Here is a 21,938-nt window from a genome sequence, read left to right on the forward strand (position 1 = left end):
GCAATACCTCATACATAAGTTGTAGCAAAGTCATTATAAAAGTGTATTTGTACTAAGAATGAAGTGCCTCCATAATTCAGAAGACAATTTTTTTTTACTAATCTTTCTCTGCTATATCTTCCAGGAAGAATAAGAATTCTTCTGAGCCTTTTACCAACTGTCATCATTGGCCTAGGTGAGGGAGATTAACCTGAGCTCATGTTAACATCAACCATCATTAAAATAACCAATTAAATCTGGACAGAACCCAATTATTTTTCATCCAGATGTTATCAGATGCTCTTCTTTTGAATGGTGGTTGACTGGTCTTGTTACATTTTCTCTTAAAGGGGCAAAACATATTTATGATTGCCCAAAGCAGCCCATGGTTCCTGTCTACCTGCTAGTAGGAGGAGTGGTCTGTCTGCTTATCCAGATCCTTCCCTATCTTTATTGCAACCAACCAAATGGCGAACCCATTCTGGTGTGCTGGATTCTTTACAAGCTGCTCCTCGTTTTTTGTCCGATCTGGCTCTTGACAGGTAAGAGTGAAAGTTAGCCAGGAGCTACAGAGAGATGATGATGAAGTAGTGGTGATTAAAAAACAATGTTAAAAATAAGACAAAATCTAAAGGGCAGCTAATTCAGAATCAGAGAAAAAGAGCATTGTAAGGATTTTGGGGAAGCATATGGTCATGTCTGAGACAGACTGTGGCAAGCAACCTGATTAAATGTGCAGTGGAAGCATTGGAGGTAGTACAAAGTGACTATGTAGCACAGAGTGAATATCAGATACCACCATAAATCCAAAATTCAACACCAATGTTGTAAATATATGAGTATGTCAGGAAACATCTGAGGACACAAATGCAAGTATTCAGTGGTTTTATTAATCAAGGCAAACAGGACAAAGATGTAAAACAGGTCATAAAACAGGCAAAGGTCAGGTGATGAACAAACAATATAAACATGGGCAGGCAAGAGCAAAAACCTGACTAACAAGAACTAGATCAAAGTGGGTAAGCAAACAGTAAAACAAGGCTTGGTCTCAACTGCCACAGTGACACAGAATGTATACTTCACAATGAATGTGAGAACTTACTATTTACAACTGAGTCTATTTATACAGTATGTGCTGGTGATTGTGATTGACTCCAGGTGTGTGTGATTAATAATCTGCTGAGTGTAACTGCAAAAGATTCTGGTCCTGAGTCCCACTTCACCTACTATCCATACTAAATAGTATCTGACAGTAGAATTGGTGTCCCAGGTGTCAACATGACAGAGCATAAATCAATAAAAAAAATAATCTAATAACTAATATTCAAAATCACTCAATTTGATAAGTCTAGCTAGCAACACTGGCTTTCAGAAAATGTGGACATTAATAAGACATATTTTTCCTCTGTATTAAAAAACTGAAGATATTTGATTGAACACATAGATATGTATAGAAAGAGTGAATGTGGATAAGAATGTGGATATTTATATTTGCTCTCACAGAATTCAACATTTTATATAAACAATACATGTGTATAATTAAAACTTGTGCACTTTCTATTCCAGGTAGCGTTTTTGTATACTTGGCATATGAACCAAACTATGACTTTCGCCTTTCTGCTGACTACTGTGAGAGGACCGTCTACAAGTTTGCATTCTGGATTACAAACGCTATATACATTGCCATTCTGATGGCACTGCTCGGAGTCTGTTGCAGCCGGCTCTATAAATTATGTAACAAAAGAGCACAAAAGAATTGTGTCATAAGGACAGTTTCCTGAAAATGTTGTGAATGAAGTGAAAGGCTTTTGGATAATGCACCAGCACGGTGTTTTTACTTTTGTAATCAAAGATGGTGTAAATATTTCATGTAAATGTTTAAATGGTCATATGTATGTATTTTAAAATACTTTACAGAGAGAGTGGGACAGAGCGATAATAAAGAATATACATTGGTGGTTGAAAGTTTGTGAACCCTTTAGAATTGTCTACATTTCTGCATAAATATGACTTCAAATATCATCAGATGTTCCCTAAAATAGGGAGCCCTAAAAGTAGATAAAGAGAACCCAGTTAAACAAATGAGAAAAAATATTTCACATGGTCATTTATTTATTGAGGAAAATGGTCCAATATTGCATATCTGTGAGTGGCAAAAGTATGTGAACATTTGCTTTCAGTATCTGGTGTGACCCTCTTGTGCAGCAGTAACTGCACACTGAACAATTCTGGTAACTGTTGATTGGCTTGGAGGAATTTTAGCCCATTCCTCAGTACAGAAAACATTTAACCATGGGATGTTGGTGGGATTTCTCACATGAAAAAACTGCTTGCTTCCGGTCTTTTCACAATATTTCAATTGCATTAAGGTCAGCACTTTGACTTGGCCATTCCAAAACATTAACTTTATTCTTCTTTAATCATTGTTTGGTAGAATGACTTGTATGCTTGGGGTTGTTGACTTGCTGCATGACCCACTTTCTCTTGAAATTCAGTTCATGGACAGATGTGATTAAAAAAAAGGTGTTGTGAAGATCAGACTTTGATAGATCCCTGTTCTTTAAATAAAACAGGGTGCTGATTCACACCTGATTGTCATCCCATTTATTGAAAACATCTGACTCTAATTTCACCTTCAAGTTAACGGCTAATCCTAGACGTTCAAACATTTGTTTAATTGAGTTCTCTTTGTCTGCTTTTAGGACTTGTGTGAAAATGACATTTTAGGTCATATTTATGTAGATACATTTATGTAGAAAATTCTAAAGGGTTCACAAACTTTCCAGAACCACTGTAGTGCTACAGTGCATACAACTACTGTACTTCATGTAATTAAACGAAGAGATTTAAAATGTTTACGCTCATTTTGTACTAGGTCTACTGTAGGACTTATGGTCTCAAGATGATATATGGTGTTTAATGTGTAATTACTCAGAACCTGACTGTTGTACTTTAAGTTCAGGAAAATGAAGTATCTATTCAGCACTTAATCATCATCGGATTTATTTCTATCACTTGCAAGTCATTTGATATTATGGGTTACTCTGGTGCACTCTGGTTTAACACTGTGTTGTACTTTATTTTGTAGGTTTGTGGTGCTATTTGTTCCTAAATGCAAGTCATGTAAGCTGTACTTCCTTCTGTTTTATCTGTGATTTTATAAGACACTGTTTCCTAAGGAACATTATGTAGTATGTCCATGTTTCACAAAGATGTTGGTCACTACAAGGGTTACAAACTACATCACTTCATCAGTATACAATAATCCCCTGCTGTCTCAAGAATTACTATAATTTCCTGAATCTGTCACTGAAATTCATTTTACATAAATCTAAATATGAGTCAATAGTGAAAGTCTAGCAAAATATGGTTACTCTTTTCATTAACGGTTTTTGCTTGCATCATAAATGAACATGTACTGTTGCCGTGGTGCAGAATATCAAAGTTTATATAAAACAAAAACAACACACAGTCATCTGATATTTTTCCATGTATGGTTTTTCGTTATCTGAACAAAATTTTGTTTTTCAACAGCTCTATTGCAATTCAGCAGCACAAAGGACAGATTATAGTCAGGGTGTGATATCAGATACTATATTGAAGGGAAGTATAATTTGAAGGTCAGTAACATGTTCTATGATATATTTTGTAAACATAATATGTTGGTATTGATAAAAAATTTTTTATGTGCAACTAAAAATATATAAAGACTAATAAAGACTTCATCAATAAAGAACTAACAGCTATCATAAAAGCTAAATATTTAACAGGGGTATTGTGTATAAACTACACTATCCTCTTGGCTCCAGAAAATGATTAGAAATATTCTGTTATGTTGTAAAGACAGGTTGCCCAACTACTAAACTCAGGAAGGAAAATGTGTCAAAGTGTTTACGCAAGATATAACAGTGCTGCAAACAAAAGATGAACTTCCAGTATACAATAAAACTACATAGGTTCTTGGTTGCCATATTACCTTCGTTAAGAACAGTTTTATTATCTTTCAGTCATTTTGGACATTAGCTTTCAGTGAACAATCACTGAAGATGGAAACAGAAGAAAGAACCGCTGGTCATAAATCATTCATTGGTAAGAGTTACGCTGATTAAATACATAGGGAGTTTGAGAGCAGTTCGGCTGTGTGTTAATTACTATTTGTTTTGGCTGTTTTACTTTTTAGTGCTGCTGAATCTGATTGCTTGGATGGTTCTGATAACAGCTGTGGGATTAGGTAAACAGTAATAAAATGATTGTTTTCTCAAATCCACAAGTTCTTGGCTGTTCAGTTAATTTATAATTTCATAAGATTCGTTTTTTTTTATGCCTTTGGGTTATATTGATTCAAACAATAAACATAATTGTAGCATTGTGTTTTTGAGTCTTATATTACCTGTGTTGTGAAAGTATGCTCTTGTCCCATGATTTATTTAGGAGCCATTCATTTCAATGAATGCCCCATTCAGTCCTACATTCCTATATATCTGATTATTATTGGTGGGTGTGGGCTCATTTTATTGATGTTGGCCTACTGGAACAACACACTGCATGAAGGAGTCTGGAAACAGAGATGCATTCTATGTATTCTATGCATCGTCGTTTTCAGCATCATCTGGTTTCTTACAGGTAAGAAATGGTCTGAGAAAGATGAAGATGGGGGTAAAGAAAACGTTGTAGTGAAAAAAAAACATGTATACAGGAATATTCGGATGCCTTTATGCATATAAACATAAAATATTGCTCCAAATATGACTGAATATTGACCTTAAAAGGAATGTGCTGTGCATGTAAACCTAGTCAATGACTCGTATAAATATTTCCATAATCAGTGGTTCATTCAGTGGTCCTCAACCCGCCAATGTTTTACTTTTCAGGAACATTCTGGGTTTACTCCATATATCCTCCAAGCTTCAATTCCTCAGCTGTGGGACACTACTGTCAGAGGAGTCTTTACCTGTTTGCCTTTTGGTTCAATATCCTGTGCTTTTTGTGTGTGCTTGTTTTGATTCCTTGCTGTATTTGTTATTTTTTGTACGAATGTGTTAGAACTGCATATTCTCCATAGGGTTTTAAGATTCAAGATTTTATTTGTCACATACACAATTATATACAGTATATAACTATATATAAGGGTGCCTTAATATACAGATAATATAATGGTTGGGTTAGCATTTAAATTGTGTAATATTTGTTCAAAGACTGAAATAGATACTTTTCTAACTTTTGTATTCATATGACACATCCACTACTTCCATTTTGTTTTATATATAATTGTTTTCATGTACTATAATATTACAACTCTCCTGGCTGAGACACCGCCCTTTGGTCCAATAGGCGCCCTTGACAATGACGTAATCCGTGTCCAGCCAATGGCGAGTAGAAATCGAGCATCGCCCTTTAAGACACAAACACTGGAGTGTTGTTTTTATGACGTTAAGCAGGGCTATTTTAGGTATTAAGTTCTCATATATAACGCGTCCCTGCTCTTTTAGAAGCCATGGCCGGTAAGTACACATGTCATGTTAAAAAGAAGAGTTGTTATTTATTACCTGCACACGCCTCGGGCCTATAGAGAATATCAACAGATGATCTGATCATCACTATCCGCTGTATCGGCAATCAGGCGTAGGTTTCGCCCAAATTACACATATTGTAGATGAAATCTTATCTAGTATAAGTTTTAGTTTATTTACTCTGTGGTGAGCTTTCACAATGCAATTCATGCCATACAAGAGCAGAACCTTGCTGTGAGTTGTTCGGCAATAAGGACTGTCAGTGACAGTGGGCTGTGTCCTAATCACTCAGCGACAGTGGGCTGTGTCCTAATCATTCACCGACAGTGGGCTGTGTCCTAATCACTCAGTTACATTGGGCTGTGTCCTAAACACTCAGTTACAGTGGGCTGTGTCCTAAACACTCAGCGACAGTGGGCTGTGTCCTAAACACTCAGCTACAGTGGACTATGTCCTAAACACTCAGCTACAGTGGACTGTGTCCTAAACACTCAGCTACAGTGGGTTGTGTCCTAAACACTCAGCGACAGTGGGCTGTGTCCTAAACACTCAGTTACAGTGGGCTGTGTCCTAAACACTCAGTTACAGTGGGCTGTGTCCTAATCACTCAGCTACAGTGGGCTGTGTCCTAAACATTCGGTTACAGTGGGCTGTGTCCTAAACACTCGGTTACAGTGGACTGTGTCCTAAACACTCGGTTACAGTGGGCTGTGTCCTAATCGCTCAGTGACACTGGGCTGTGTCCTAAACGCTCAGTGACCGTGGGCTGTGTCCTAAACGCTCAGTGACAGTGGGCTGTGCTCTAAACACAAAGAGAGAAAAAGCCTGAGGAAAAGCATAAACAGGTGGTTATGGAGGTGAACCTTGGCCCCAGATTGGCCTGCCATTTTACAGGATTCAAATAAATGCTACTTTGGTGTTTCCAAAGAACAACTATTGGAAAGTTTTTAGCACTGTTGTAGTTCAAATTATGTCCAATAGGAGGCGGCATTGTTTCAAAGTAGGCTTACTAAAGCTAAAGACTCGTTTGTTGGATTTTGTGCATGGGTACAAAATAGTATAAAATCTAACCTGTTTCTGTTTATCTTAGTGTGGGATGCTGTGGCTTAAGATTACTTATGTGAATAAACATAAATTGTGTTCAAAATGGCACCATACTCCCGATTCCCTACAAACAATAAAATTCTTTACTAGGGTACAGGGTAGTTTTTGGAAATTATGTTATGTAATATAAAAAAGGGAGTTTTGATTTGCAGTTGTTTTTAAATAAAATAGTGTCATATACACTTAGCAATCACTTTATTAGGAACACCTGTACACCTACTCATTCATGCAATTTTCTAATTAGCCAGTCGTGTGGCTAAGTCCTTCAGATAAGGGCCAGCAGTTGTAATGTTCACATCAACCATCAGAATGGGGGGGAAATGTGATCTCAGTGATTTTGACTGTGAGATGATTGTTGGTGCCAAACAGGCTGGTTTGAGTATTTCTATAACTGCTGATCTCCTGGGATTTTCACACACAACAGTGTATAGAGTTTACTCAGAGTGGTGCAATAAAGAAAAAATATCCAGTGAGCGGCATGTCTGCAGTCAGAAACACCTTGTTGATGAGAGAGATCAGTTGAGAATGACCAGACAGTTCAAGCTGACAGAAAGGCTACAGTAAAGCCCTATTCACACTGGGACGATTGCAGCGCGAAAAATGGTCCGTTTAACGCCCAAGTAGCTGTCAATGAGAGTGTTCACACCCAGGAGTAAAACACGTGGCGTCAAAGCGTCAGATTTTTTAACGTCGAGGGGTTTGTTTTATTTATTTATTTATTTGACATGCCACGTCAAAACCTGGCCGACCAATGAGATTCACGCTTTTGTTCACGTGCTCGAAGCCACTGAATTACATACAAGTACGACTTGATGGCGCTCAACAACAAAACTGTCTTACCGACGAAGAAGAAGCTGAAAAAGAAGAAGAGTGCATAAGTGACACACCTGAAATAAAATGCTCACTGCTAATAAATCCTTCTGCCTACACACATAAACAAGATGTCCTCTGAAAGCACCAGATTCAAAATTACACACTAAATACTATATAAGTATATTATTACAAGTATTATTATACTATTTTTTGATGACACTGAAATGCAAGCATATATTCTAAATGATCCATTTAATTCTTTCAGTGTTGTTTTCTACATTAAATAGCAGTGTATGTTTCTTTGTGTCTTCCCTGCTAATGATAATTTGCTGAGTGATAGTCCACTGTATTTATTTTGCACCTGGCATATATATATATATATATATATATATATATATATATATATATATATACATATACACACACACACACACACACACACACACACACACACATGTACAGTGTATCCGGGAAGTATCCACAGTGCTTCACTTTTTCCACATTTTTATGTTACAGCCTTATTCCAAAATTAATTATTTTCCTCAAAATTCTACAAACAAAACCGCATAATGACAACGTGAAAGAAGTTTTTTGAAATCTTTGCAAATTTATTAAAAATAAAAAACAAAAAAAAGCACATGTATATAAGTATTCACAGCCTTTGCCATGACACTCAAAATTGAGCTCAGGTCCATCCTGTTTCCACTTGAGATGTTTCTACAACTTGATTGGAGTCCACCTGTGGTAAATTCAGTTGATTGGACATGATTTGGAAAGGCACACACCTGTCTATATAAGGTCCCACTCTTAACAATGCATGTCAGAGCACAAACCAAGCAATGAAGTCCAAGGAATTGTCTGGAGACCTCCGAGACAGGACTGTATCAAGGCACAGATCTGGGGAAGGGTACAGAAACATTTCTGCAGCATCGAAGGTCCCAGTGAGCACAGTGACCTCTATCATCCGTAAATGGAAGAAGTTTGAAACCACCAGGACTCTTCCTAGAGCTGGCCGCCCGGCCAAACTGAGCAATCGGGGGAGAAGGGCCTTAGTCAGGGAGGTGACCAAAAACCCGATGGTCACTCTGACAGAGCTCAGCGTGTCTCTGTGGAGAGAAGAGAACCTTCCAGAAGAACAACCATCTCTGCAGCACTCCAACAATCAGGCCTGTATGGTAGAGTGGCCAGACGGAAGCCACTCCTCAGTAAAAGGCACATGACAGCCCGCCTGGAGTTTTTCAAAAGGCACCTAAAGGACTCTCAGACCTTGAGAAACAAAATTCTCTGGTCTGATGAAACAAAGATTGAACTCTTTGGCCTAAATGGCAAGCGTCATGTCTGGAGGAAACCAGGCACCACTCATCACCTGGCCAATACCATCCCTACAGTGAAGCATGGTGGTGGAAGCATCATGCTGTGGGGATGTTCTTCAGCGACAGGAACTGGGAGACTAGTCAGGATCGAGGGAAAGATGAATGCAGCAATGTACAGAGACATCCTTGATGAAAACCTGCTCCAGAGCGCTCTGGACCTCAGACTGGGGTGAAGCTTCATCTTCCAACAGGACAACGACCCTAAGCACACAGCCAAGATAACAAAGGAGTGGCTACAGGACAACTCTGTGAATGTCCTTGAGTGGCCCAGCCAGAACCCAGACTTGAACCCGATTGAACATCTCTGGAGAGATCTGAAAATGGCTGTGCATCGACGCTCCCCATCCAACCTGATGGAGCTTGAGAGGTCCTGCAAAGAAGAATGGGAGAAACTGCCCAAAAATAGGTGTGCCAAGATTGTAGCATCATACTCAAAAAGACTTGAGCTAAGGCTGGGAATACTTATGTACATGTGCTTTTTTTGTTTTGTATATTTAATAAATTTGCAAAGATTTAAAACAAACTTCTTTCATGTTGTCATTATGGGGTATTGTTTGTAGAATTTTGAGGAAAATAATGAATTGAATCCATTTTGGAATAAGGCTGTAAAATAACAAAATGTGGAAAAAGTGAAGCGCTGTCAATACTTTCCAGATGCACTATATATATATATATATATATATATATATATATATATATATATATATATATATATATATATATATATATATATATTTGAGTATAATTTCTGACCATGTTTATCCCCCTTCATGACCACAATTTAACCATCTTATGGCTACTTCCAGCATGATATGTCCAGCATGATATGTCCACCATGTCACAAAGCAAACATCATCTCAGATTGGCTTCATAAACATGACAATGAGTTCAGTGTTCTTCAGTGGTCTTTCCAGTCACCGGATCTGAATCCAATAGAAGAACTTTGGGATGTTTCACAGCATGAAAGTACACCTGAAAAATCTGCAGGAATTGTGTGATGTGATCATGTCAGTATGGAAAGAGAATCTCAAATGAATGTTTCCAAAATCTTGTGGAGTCTATGCGACGAAGAATTGAAGCTGATTCGAGAGTGAAGGGAGGCCGTACCCAGTATAAGTATAGTGTTCCTGATAAAGTGCTCAGTGAGTGTATTTATTTCAGCAACTGTCCTTTATATTTATGTCTCATCAAGTTGCAGAACTGGTAGCAAAATGCTTACAGGCACGAGACATGGCTTACTGCCCCTACAGCCAGTTCCCAGTTGGTGCTGCTATTTTGACATCAGGAGGTGCCATAATCACAGGTACACATGTATGGGTTACAGATGGGAACTTTCAGTTCAGGACTGCAGTTATCATATTTTATACACTGAACAAGATGAATGTTAATTGGGGAAAACTGAAGCGTGCAGTACTACTGACCTCCAGGACTAGAACTGTCTACGTATACTTTATAGGCCAAACTCATAATAATGGTTGATCACCTGTCAGGACCTACTCTAACATTCATTGTGTGTATTTGTGTATATCAGGCTGCAATGTAGAGAATGCTTCTTATGGCCTTACAGCGTGTGCAGAGCGAACAGCCATACAGAGAGCTGTAGCTGAGGGCCACAGGAGTTTTACAGCTATAGCAGTCACATGGTAAGACTCATGCCATATTGGCAATATGTTGAGGGAAGCATATTGCTCTGGGGCAAGGGGGCTGGTATAGTCAGGTGTACCCTTGAGAGGAAGTTGATTATTAAATGTTTATGTTGACATTATTTAACATCTGCTTTTGCTTTCCCTCAGTGATATTAAAGATAGTTTTGTGGGACCCTGTGGGGCCTGTCGACAGGTGTTAATGGAGGTAAGGTCTACTTGTTCATATATTTAAGTATGCATGTGTGAATTACTGCAAAAAAAAAACATTAGGTTTTTGCCCTAATCTAGCATATCACTTACTGTATTGTATTTATTGATCTCTCTTACATTTAGTTTGGTACAGAATGGGACGTTTACCTGACCAAGCCTGATGGGTCCTATAAGAAGACAAGTCTGAGAGAGCTGCTGCCTTTAGCATTCAGCCCAGCTCACTTGGCAAAAGAGAGAAATTAAAGCAATAGCTTTTAAGGAAGGTCTGCTTTGTCCTTCTTACTCTGAATTAGAGGTATACATCGTGACTGCTAAAAAGTGGCGGGATCAGGTGGTTTTTAACTCCCATGCAGGTGGGAGCAGGAGGTCAGATCTGAACCTCGCAGGACAAAGAAAGTTCAGGGACCGTTCGGGAAGTGGCAGGTTGTTTGTGTGGCACTTTGTGATACTTTTGTGTGACACATTACTACATTAATTAATTCATCTCCAGGAAATGCTTTATTCTGGTAAAGGTCACTGTAGTTTAAATGACATTTATTTATATTTTGGGGAATAAACTAAGCTTATTAGGAGACACTGTGGGCAGGTACAAATGAAAATAAGTGTGTAAAAATAACTGTGGAAACAGAAAACATTGATCAGGCTTCCCGCAGGAGTGGGCAAGATTGGGGAAAACATTGTTGCACAAACATTTACTCTTACTCAGCTTTTGCTCACTTACTCAAACATAAAATCAAAAACTTGCATTTTATGTATTTATTTTTTTTGGGGGGGGGGGTCCATGTAGGGGGATATTTTATAATTTATAGCCTCAATTTATACAGTTCTAAAACTTTTCATGTCCTCATGTATTATCAAGTTAGAGCTATATAAATTATCATTTAGTAATAACAATCAACTTTTGAAATCAGCCAATAAACAATTAACACCCATGAAAGCTAGCCTTTGCTGGTACATAATCAGAAGACCAGTGTAGCTAAAGATGCACCACAAGAGGGCGCAATGAGAACAAGTGGAGCAGAATTTAGTTATTGTTAGATAACCACTAAGCTAAAACCTTAAAAGAGCATTTTTCAGCTATTTCTCTTCCCTACCAAATCAAATAAATAAATATTCAAAATCTATGTAGAGTAGGCATGTGAGTGTTCATCATCTTTCAGAGAAACTTTTTTCCTTAATTTGTGAAACTGAATAGAAAGTGCTTAGTGTAGCGGAAGGAAAGTGTGGGCTTGATCCATATGCCCCTGGTGCCCCTCAGGGCTGTTTGAAATTCTCCTCTGCAATACGGAGGGGACAACATTCAGTTCTGTCACCCTGGAAAACACTCTGACATTGTTCTCTGTGAGAGACAGAGTGGAAGAGAAGAGGGGAGGGTGGGGGGGTGGGTGGTTTAAAAGAGTGAGAGAGAATGAACCATAAAAACAGAAGTAAAAGGAAAAGACTACAAGCTAGACTTTGTTTCCATGAGGTACTACTGAGAGTAAGAAAATTATACTCATCTCCAAGCTAGAAATGAACAGAACTGAAAAGCAGATAAGAGATGAGACATGAAGAGATAAAAAGGGAAAGACAAAAAGAGACAATAAAACAGCTGACAAAGCAATGTTCATATTGGTGTAATAACACTGTGGAGCATTTCAGTAAGGGGAGAGCAGCTGAAAGCAGGCAATAAGAAGCAGTGAGAGTGCTTTTTTTCTGGCTTAAGCAAATACAGGATTCAGCAGGACCTATTCATCTCTTATGTACACACATACAGTTTGTTAACACTGTTTTAGTGGGACTGGCTTTGTTGTTTACACACATTATGTATTTAAATACAGTATTGCTTATGTACTACACACTTTTTTTTTTTTTTTTAAATAAATTGAGACATGTATCATACAAGCATGGTATCATGTTTTATTTCACTAGTGGTACAATATAACTGTATGGCCTGACCTACTACAGGTGTTAAAATGATCTTTTAATTTCATGACTTAACTTCTCATAAACTGGAAAGTGTCAGCTTTTGCTTCCAGGTTCAAAATTCTGTTACATTATTAATATTAATAATTTCTTTTTTCGGTTATTTTAAATAGTTACAAGACCAGAACATGTGGTGTCCTGAGGGAACCAAGCCTGCATGCAGATGTAAAATCCAGGGCCATTCTCCATTTTTTTTGTTTTATGGACAAATGAACAACAACAACAACAACAAAAAAGCCCTGAGAAGTAAGCACAGAACTCAAATGGCATTTAGCAACATAGGGTGTGTAGCTTATATCATCTACTTTTTGTACTTATTTGAGCCTTTAACCTATATTGTTTGGAACACAGCAATAAAAACAATTTTGACATTGCTATTCCATATGAACTCCTAGCAATAAAATAGTAAATTCCAGTGTATATAGAAATGCACAGCCATAAACACAAATGAAAGCTGCTGGCTTCCTGTATATCCTGCAAGGAAAATATAGCCATCCTGCAGCTTTGAGGTTTTTTATAACAATGACATAAAACATAAAAGGCAGAAAAACAATCCTCTTGAAGGACCAATCCAGTCCACTATAGTTTTTATTATTTATTTTTTCATGCCTTTGAAGCTGGGCTTAAGACAGCAGGATTAGGCAGGCTATGGCGGGTCCTCTCTAACCCCTGTTGAATATCTCTGTAAAACCCTGCATCCCCTGCTGTGCCATGAGAAAAAATAGACCAGGTTTCACAATCTTCCTCTTTCCATGCGGAAGGAGAACTGAGAATGGGTGCATAGGAAAATTAAAAAATAGTTTGAAGAAAAATGCTTACGGGAAATTCTAGGGCAAAGGTTGGTGCTGAGGGGGATTATGTGCTGGCGTGAGCATATTAAACAAAGAATGTCAGAGAACCTGATAAATAGTTTGTATCACAGCCACATTCATTCATTTTACTTGGGCAGGTTGGTAGCTAAAGTGAGGAGTCTGTGATGACTCAAGACAAGAAAACATGAGAATTTTATGCTTGTTCTTTTTTAGAAACAGCTCAGTGTTAGGCCTACTGAGAAATGACGGCTTATGACTGTACTTTGACTCTTTTACAGTTGTTGAGGTCATTGGGTATGCATGCACAGCTCTATATTAACAGATATCATAATGACAAAGGTTCTTCAGGGTAAACTACTATACTTTGAACTTGAGTCACAATCTCAATTAAGTAATATTTTATGACAGGTCAACATAATTGCGGTCTATTTGAATGATTAGCTGATTACCAGTACAGCTTTATTCAAGGTACACTGTTGATTCATTCAAGTCCTACAATGAGCCGGCTAAACGAACAGCTGAACAGGGTTCATTTGTTGGGATAAATGGGAATGAATCGTTCTTAATGAAGCATAGACACAGTAACATTAATGCAGGAATGCTTCCTGGAGTTGTCAGTGTAGTTTGTAGTACCTTTCTGAATGTACAATATTTAAATAGATATTTGCAATGCTAAGTAATGTTCATTTATTAAGTAGATGTTAGAGTAAATTCATGACACAAATTCAGACATATATAGGGCAGTAGTAGCTCAGTGGTTAAGACATTGGACAACTGATCGGAAGGTTGTGAATTCAAGTCCCAGCACTATAAAGCGTCCACTGCTGGGCCCTTGAGCAAGACTCTTAACTCTCAACTGCTCAGTTGTATAAATATAAGTCGCGCTGGATAAGGGTCTCTGCCAAATGGCGTAAATGTATATATAGGCAAAAAAAAAAAAAAGAACAACCACTGGTCAAAAATATCACAGACTTTATTCAGAAAAAAAGGCAAATGGGGCTCAATGTATCCATCCATCTATTTCCTGTACTGTCTATCCTACATAGGGTCACGGGGAGCCTGCAGCCTATCCAAGGCGTTAGGTATACACAGTAACGCATTACTGTAATCTAATTATTTTTCTGATAATACAGTAACGTAACACATTATATTTTAAATGTATCTCATTTGATTACAGTTACTGATGTGAATAAAATTATGTTACTTGTCTCACAAATTTATTGTTTAGAAAACAATATTAAGTAAAATGCTTGTTTACAATAAATCATGTTTTGCCCCGAAGATTTTTTCTTTTGCCCCAAATAATTCTCCACTTGGAGCGGGTTGTCACTGCGTAACTAAACATCAGTAAAGAAGACAGTGGTTGTAATTTTATAACTTTAGTGAATGGAGGCGAGACCAATCAGACAGGGTTTACAGGAAAATATGTGGAAACACTCATGTCTTATTGGCTGACAGCTCTCAATTCTGTCAAACGATAGCTCACAATGTCAGTGTGAGGAAAAAATGGATATACGCTGATTTTTTAAAAACCAGTAAATGGGTTGAAACTGAAACAGTAACATCCTCTGATGCTGAGCAGGAAAACAAGGTGTATAAATGTCTATATGAGTTCCAGTTTACGTGAACATGATATGAGCAGAGTATAAGGAAAGATAGTGCACTTTGCATGGCACTGTAGCAGCTAAACCCATACAATGATAGATTAGTTGTGCTACATTTTATATTTAATCAGTCTGATAGTCCTAAAAACAGTAACAACACCCGAGGCATGTTTTAGGATAAATCTGACTTTTTCTGATCATGTTGATCATGCTGAACATTGACGCACACTAAAATTACTGAAAGAGCTATGGGTTTCACTTTGTAGTGTATCTTTGTATGTACATGCAGTAATCAGTAATGTAATCAAATTACAAGTAATAATTAGTAATGTGTAGTGGATTACTTTTTTTGAGTAACTTACACAACACTGCTTGTGGTACAAGGCAGGGTTATACCCTGGATAGGGTGCCAACCCATTACAGGGCACAGGCTCATGGCATATGGGAGCCAAAACAGTGAGCTGAGTCAAATGGAATTCCCATCACTAGCACACTAAATAGTGGACCGACTGCAATAATTCTGTGGTTTGATTATATATAGGACAAAGATGAATGTGTACAGGGTAATTTGTCTGTCGCTGCAAAAAAGACGGTTTCATGACTGCTTAATAGTTCCTAATACGCAAATTATTTGGTTGAAATACAGTACCTACAACACTACAATGAGATACATATGATTAATTAATTCTGTATTTATTGTACAGGAGTAATAAACCTCTCAGTGCTGCCAAACTGTGCTACCCATGTGGCTACGACCCGGATGTCAACAAGGGGCCTTGAAAAAGGCAGTCTTATCACTTAATGACAGCACTGCCTAGTCTTATCAGTGTGTGCAACGATGGCAACTTCTCAGGAGCCCTGTTCTGACTTTATTCATGTCCAGCCAATAGTAATGCGGGGGCAGAGTTTAGAGCAGGGGCTGGTCCATAGGACTATATAAGAGCTAATGTCACTGCCACAGCACCTTCTGATGTAAGTGGCAGGATTTGAACCCACTGAGGCCCTGTTACAAGAGACCTATTCACCATCTTTATCGGTAATGTAAACTTCAAGCAATACTCTTATTTTACAGAATTTTGATATCTTGATATAGCTTAATTTATATTTGAATAGATGTGGTAACTGTCTTTAAATATCAAAATATTATTATTATTATTATTATTATTATTATTATTAATTGAGACCTAAAGACCTTTTAAAGGTAACATGTCATAGCACTGATTTTATATTTTTGTCATAGCAGCTATATAAAACCTTTATTTATTTATTTATTTATTTATTTATTTAAAGCTATTACAGTAACTTATCATGGTTATTGACCTGAACTGGAGGATCAGTTTAATGTCATAGTATATGTCTTCTGTTGTCACTAAGAATTCACTTGAGACACCATGAGTAAAGAGGCTGATATGAAGGAGGTGGAGCTGAATGAGCTGGAGCAGGAGAAGCAGTCAATTAACACAGACACGGAAAAGAACGGCTGCGTGAAAGTGAAGGTGCCGGAGGAAAAAGAGGTCAAATTCACTGGCCTGAGTAAAGAAGAACTGATGAAAGTAGCAGGCACCACAGGGTATGTGCTCTCAAATGCACCAAACCGTTCTTATGAAGGCATAAGGTCACAAACCATCAGGCTTAGGCTTAAATATTTGTATTAATTTCCCTGAAAAATGCAGAAATTTCTATTGCTCTAAGTGACTAAAATATATAATAGGGTTGCTAACAATTTAGATTCACCTTATTCATGAGATAAGACAATCCCTACCTCTGGAAGAAGTATATGTAGAATTTGAGCCCAGTCAGTTTCTACACAAACAAAAATTGTTTGAGGGGATAATATTTCAATGTATGTGTTGGGATTTGACAAGTGATTCCCCTAGTTTGAAACTGACTCTCGCTGTTTATTCAGATGGGTGCGGACTCGCTGGGTCTTGCTGGTTCTGTTCTGGCTCGGCTGGGTTGGTATGCTGGCCGGGGCAGTGGTGATCATTGTTCAGGCTCCACGGTGTAAACCCATTCCTGAAATGCACTGGTGGAATGAGGGTCCACTCTACAAGATAGCTGATGTGATGAAGTCCTTTGAAAACATTAAAGGTATTGAAATAATGCCATAACTGTGCTTTTAGGTCAAATTGGCATTCAGATCATTAGGTCTGCATTTTGAAAAAGAAAAAAAAAAAATTCAGTTACAAAATTATAATAGCTTTTCAGAGATGAGTTAAAATGTTTTTCTATGAAGAATTAAAAACTTCTTATCCAACTTGGACTTACCCAAGTTGTCCTATGTTATCCTATGTTTCCCAGCAATCTTCTAGGAAAATCACTAAATCACTGATATGTTAGAGTGTCCTTCCATCTTGATCCTGGCACAACATGCACGTCCAGTTAGAGCATAATGCATTATGATAGCTTATAAACAGTTTTTCTTTGAATGATAGTAAGAGTTCAGTGAACTAAACGTACATTCCTTGCTTTCATAACTACATAGCATTCCTATTAGTTTCTGTTTAAAATGGTAAATGGTCTTCACTTATATAGCTGTTCTTATTTATTTATTTATTTATTTATTAACCTTAGCAGTTTACACTGTTTCTCATTCACACATTCACACACACATTCACACACCACCGGCTGCAGAGCTGCCATGCAAGGCACTATCGGGAGCAAATTTGTAGTTACTGAATAATAGGCTTCAAGTAACTGAATAAAATACTGGTAGTTTAAGGATGTAAAAGTGTCAAAGTACCACATATAAATTTGCTACAATGTCTTAGGGAAATAAAGCTTATATTTTGACTGTGGCCAAAATACCAGATCATTTCAAATGGATGCCACTATGGAATTCTTTGTTTATTTTTTTCACACTAGGTTTGGGAGGCTGTTGTACAGCCTCAGTCAAAGCTATTGCGAAACTTGGTGGTGTCTTGTGACCCACATGCTTGAGATCACATGCTGAAATTGAGAAATAGTCCACAATCTGCTTCTCTCATCAAAAATTATTGCCTGCTCAGGGGTTGTTTTTTTTGTGTTGGGTAATTGCAGTGAAAGACAGAAGTACTGTGTACAGTCAAACCTATGAAAATGTTTTACAATTTTTCAGCCATTAAATGCTAGTGGCCTTACATCAGTTATCAGCAACAAAAACATTTGTAATGTTTAATATATATGAACACAGTTGTAATAACTAGTTAATGGATAAAGATTTAGCATGGGGCTGTGGTTTGGTACAGTATGATCTGTTCTACTGATTTTGTTCATGTTCTCTCTATCTCCTTCTCTCTTTACAGGAATAGAAAACAAGCTGGACAGTCTGAACCAGCTGAAAGTGAAAGGGTTGATCCTGGGCCCAATACACCGTGTTCAGGAAGACCAACTCAGTACACTGGAGTTGGAAGCGATTGATCCTTCGTTTGGCACTGAGAATGACCTGGTCAGCCTGCTGGAAAGAGCCCACAAGAAGAGTGAGGGTCCCTAAATACTCATGACCCACTATGATATTGTTTAGAAGCTCATTGCAGAGTGAAAGCATCTAGTCACATCCATCATGCTGTCATATGTCAGTCAGTGTGTTGGCATATCTCCCTCTGTCTTATGAACCACTCTCCAAACAAAACACCATTGAATGGTTTCATTCATGTGTGTACACTCCAGGGGAACTGGTTTTATTTTGTACAGTATTGTGGTATATTTACTTCTCTCTCTCTCTCTCTCTCTCTCTCTCTCTCTCTCTCTCTCTCTCTCTCTCAGGTATGTCTATAGTGCTGGATCTGACACCCAACTATAATGGAATGGACGATTGGTTCAGCAAAGCTCCCACTGTTGCTGAAAAACTTAAGGTAGGTACTAGTCAGAACCACAAATCTGTAGAATATATTTTAAAAAATGAGTGAGCAAAAGTTCAAATGAGGTCATATTTCTTGCATTAGAAAATATGACTGTATAGAAGAATCTTTTTTTTTTGCTCTCTACCAGGATGCATGTGCCTACTGGCTGAAAAAAGGTGTGGACGGCATTCTCCTTCCTGATATGAGCCCAGCTGACAGAACTACTATCTGGCAGTCCATCCACAATGTTGTTCATTCCAATATCACAGACGGGACTAAAAAACGGTAAATGGTGCTGTAGGGACACCTTGTGGTTACACTGAAGTATTTTCCCAAAGGTTTTTTTTTTTTTTTTTAAAGCAGTGCTGCTAGTTCCCCCTGCTTGTATCGTGGTGTTATAGCATATTCACAACAATCAACACTTAGTATAGGAATAAGGATGTACCATAAATCCAGCATTATAGGAGAAAATAAAAAATGGCAAAACAAAAACTTATTTATTTACAGAACTTTCTCACCATTATTTTTCTCAAAGCACAAACTCAGAAGTAGAATTATTTGGATTTGTTCCTCCTTGCTCAGGTAGATTATGGACTGTAAAAATATAAAAATATATATATAGATTAACTCTATGATGCTGGACTTATTTATTTATTTATTTACTGGGTATTATATAACAAATGACACATTTATAATAAAACTTAAAGTCGAGTATTATTAAAAAAGTGAATCTATAGCTTACTAATGCCTTTGTTCTTTCACAGGGCTCTGATACTTTCAATCAGAAATCAGTCAGTAGACCATGCCTTTCAGCTGATGATGAGCTCTGGAGTTGATTTGTTGGAAACTACACTGCCAAATTTCGGGATGCGTGAGATTAATGCTTTAACCACGCTCAATTCCACCTACTCCAAACTTGCCTGGAGCCTGAGTAAACAAACTTCAGGTTTGCCCACACGCCTCTACCATATGCTGCTCTTCACCCTCCCTGGCACCCCAGTGTTCAACAGAGGGGATGAGGTTGGACTGAAGGCGGGGGTGAGTACAGATCGGTGGATAGATAGAAAAGATCTGGACTGACTAATATATTCAACATAGATATATATGGAAAAATAGTTACACTGCTTAGGTTTTCTCTGACAAGCTTGCTTGAATGGGCCTAATTTTATTTAAATATATCTTCTCAGGAACCCTCTAGGGGAATTTGGGACTTGGAAAATCCAGCTGAGGAGAACAATGAAACAGCAAAGGTGATTACAAACATGTTATTGCACTACCTACGTTTGTCACAAAAATAGTTCCTTATTGTATCTAACCTCAGGTCTACATTTCCTTTGCAGTCAGATATCTCAGCTCAGAATGCAATATGCAAATGAGAACTCTTAAAGAAAAAAAGAAGAAAAAAAACAGTAATGTGGTCTGTGACTAGTCTGATCAATCACAGATGTTCCAGATAAGGTTATTGTGGGTGTCTTAATAATTTATGGCATTGTCATGATGAGACAAAAAAAAAAAAAAAATCATTGTTAAATTAATGCAGGCCCGTGATTAATGGGTTCACCAATTTTAGTATTTCCAAGGGACACTGCCAACACCATTTGCTGAAATGTAATTGCAATACAATATTGATGCAATTTTTTAGAGTAAAATAAATTGATTGATATTTACATTAATTTAGAACTATGTCTATAGCAAGAATGAGATGTCTGTGTATATATCTGTATATAATTGCTTACAGTAGGCTTTTTAACATACTGTGAAATATGCTTTTCAGGATAAGTAGGGAGAAAATGGTCCAAAAGGATCATGCTATTTATAGTATTCAGCCTAGGTATGAAAAGGTTTATCAGTGAAATATGAGGTTTACCAAATATAGTGCTTGCTCTGTAGGATTTAGCCATATATTTCTGTAAGTAATTCTGAGAAACTTTACAAATACAGGACCAAATGTACATTGTAAGTTTGTCATTCATTTGAACGCAATAAGTCCATTCATCTCTCTCTCTCTCTTTCTTTCTCAGAATCTGAGAGCAGAACGCACTTCACTGCGAAGCTTCTTTAAGACTCTCAGTGACCTTAGAGTTAAAGAAAGAGCTCTGCTGCATGGTGAATATGCCACCCTATCCAGCACCGACTCCTCGTTTGCATTCCTCCGCCTGTGGGATCAGAGTGAACGCTTCATCACTGCCTTAAACTGGGGCAATGCCCCTGTGACAGTCCAGCTGACTGCTGTCAATCTGCCTGCTGAGGCCCGGGTCCGTCTCAGTACAGATACAGAGAAGCTAGCTGTGGACCGCATAGTTCCTTTGCAGAATCTGCAGCTAGAAGCCAAACAAGCTGTTTTATTGTCCTTTCCTTATACAGGATAGGAACATTAGCAAAAATACGCGCATAATAACACAAGGCTCCTTTTCAGAATAGAAAGCCAATGTTAAACAAGCTCTGTTTGTTCTCATCGCTATGCTCATTTTAGTTTTGGAATATTGAAGAATGCAGTGTCTATTTTAGAAATTAGTCTCTTAGAAATTGTGTTCTAATATTAACATACAAGAGTGAAATGGATTCACTGAAACAGTATTATTACAGCTGGATAGGACATTCTTGCTTTGTTTGTGTATGAGCTACCATGAAAAAAACCAAATGCAAAAAAATAAAAGCTGAATATGATACATCTGGTGTCATGTAACTGCTTTCTCTCTCTCTTTCTCTCTCTTGCTACTTGTGACTAGGATACAATGCACGTTTTTTATTTCTGTGAATGTCACTTTATATAAAGCACAAAGTGTGTGTCTTTTGGCGATGTGCCACCTGCCGTTATTTTACAGGGCAGGAAAAGGAAGAGTATAAGTATGTACAGGTGTGTCTAAGTATGTCATACACACCACTATTTTGTACTATATAAAACTCAAGTACTTCCTCTTTACTGAAGCTCAAGATGAAAAAGCATTTTTTTTTTTCCATACAAAAATGTTTTAGTGCAGTCTGCTTGGTAATTAACAATGTTTGGTTTAGTAATCTCTCTAACTTTAGTAACTGTTAACTCACTTGTATGATGTGCTCACTTGTGTTGTGGTGATAGAGTTGCATTAAGACCCTTGAGT

At 37.7% G+C, this 21,938-nt stretch overlaps 2 protein-coding genes across 4 annotated transcripts; both read left to right on the forward strand.

Moving 5' to 3' along the window:
• The first annotated feature begins 407 nt into the window (after nucleotides 1-407).
• zgc:103586 lies at nucleotides 408-14,616 on the forward strand. Of its 3 annotated transcripts, XM_053629176.1 has the most exons (8): nucleotides 408-521; nucleotides 1,546-3,102; nucleotides 3,514-4,602; nucleotides 4,851-5,480; nucleotides 9,972-10,082; nucleotides 10,311-10,422; nucleotides 10,573-10,630; nucleotides 10,759-14,616. In XM_053629176.1, exons 4-8 carry the CDS (start codon nucleotides 5,474-5,476, stop codon nucleotides 10,876-10,878), a joined length of 408 nt encoding a protein of 135 aa, XP_053485151.1. In that variant the 5' UTR covers nucleotides 408-521; nucleotides 1,546-3,102; nucleotides 3,514-4,602; nucleotides 4,851-5,473; the 3' UTR covers nucleotides 10,879-14,616. The 3 variants fall into 3 exon arrangements, with proteins under 3 accessions (XP_053485151.1, XP_053485152.1, XP_053485150.1); XM_053629177.1 differs by lacking the exons at nucleotides 408-521; nucleotides 1,546-3,102; nucleotides 3,514-4,602 and having other exon boundaries at nucleotides 4,626-5,480; XM_053629175.1 differs by lacking the exons at nucleotides 408-521; nucleotides 1,546-3,102; nucleotides 3,514-4,602; nucleotides 4,851-5,480 and having other exon boundaries at nucleotides 9,555-10,082.
• Nucleotides 14,617-15,955: 1,339 nt separating this feature from the next.
• On the forward strand, nucleotides 15,956-21,506 carry LOC128610087 (4F2 cell-surface antigen heavy chain). Its single transcript, XM_053629166.1, has 9 exons — nucleotides 15,956-16,052; nucleotides 16,391-16,586; nucleotides 16,923-17,107; nucleotides 18,301-18,474; nucleotides 18,761-18,849; nucleotides 18,986-19,122; nucleotides 19,602-19,875; nucleotides 20,025-20,087; nucleotides 20,859-21,506. The coding sequence occupies exons 2-9, from the start codon at nucleotides 16,408-16,410 to the stop codon at nucleotides 21,204-21,206; spliced, it is 1,449 nt and encodes a 482-aa protein (XP_053485141.1). The 5' UTR covers nucleotides 15,956-16,052; nucleotides 16,391-16,407; the 3' UTR covers nucleotides 21,207-21,506.
• The last annotated feature ends 432 nt before the right edge of the window (nucleotides 21,507-21,938 follow it).

The sequence above is a fragment of the Ictalurus furcatus genome, chromosome 7 (genome assembly GCF_023375685.1).
Source record: "Ictalurus furcatus strain D&B chromosome 7, Billie_1.0, whole genome shotgun sequence".
In the NCBI taxonomy this organism is placed as follows: domain Eukaryota; kingdom Metazoa; phylum Chordata; class Actinopteri; order Siluriformes; family Ictaluridae; genus Ictalurus; species Ictalurus furcatus.

Coding starts and splice junctions, on each gene's coding strand:
- zgc:103586 (XM_053629175.1), top strand. CDS start 9,959: ATGTCTCATCAAGTTGCAGAACTGGTAGCAAAATGCTTACAGGCACGA. Junction 10,083..10,310: donor AGGAGGTGCCATAATCACAG/GTACACATGTAT, acceptor TGTGTATATCAG/GCTGCAATGTAGAGAATGCT. Junction 10,423..10,572: donor ACAGCTATAGCAGTCACATG/GTAAGACTCATG, acceptor GCTTTCCCTCAG/TGATATTAAAGATAGTTTTG.
- LOC128610087 (XM_053629166.1), top strand. CDS start 16,408: ATGAGTAAAGAGGCTGATATGAAGGAGGTGGAGCTGAATGAGCTGGAG. Junction 17,108..18,300: donor GTCCTTTGAAAACATTAAAG/GTATTGAAATAA, acceptor CTCTCTTTACAG/GAATAGAAAACAAGCTGGAC. Junction 20,088..20,858: donor AGAACAATGAAACAGCAAAG/GTGATTACAAAC, acceptor TTTCTTTCTCAG/AATCTGAGAGCAGAACGCAC.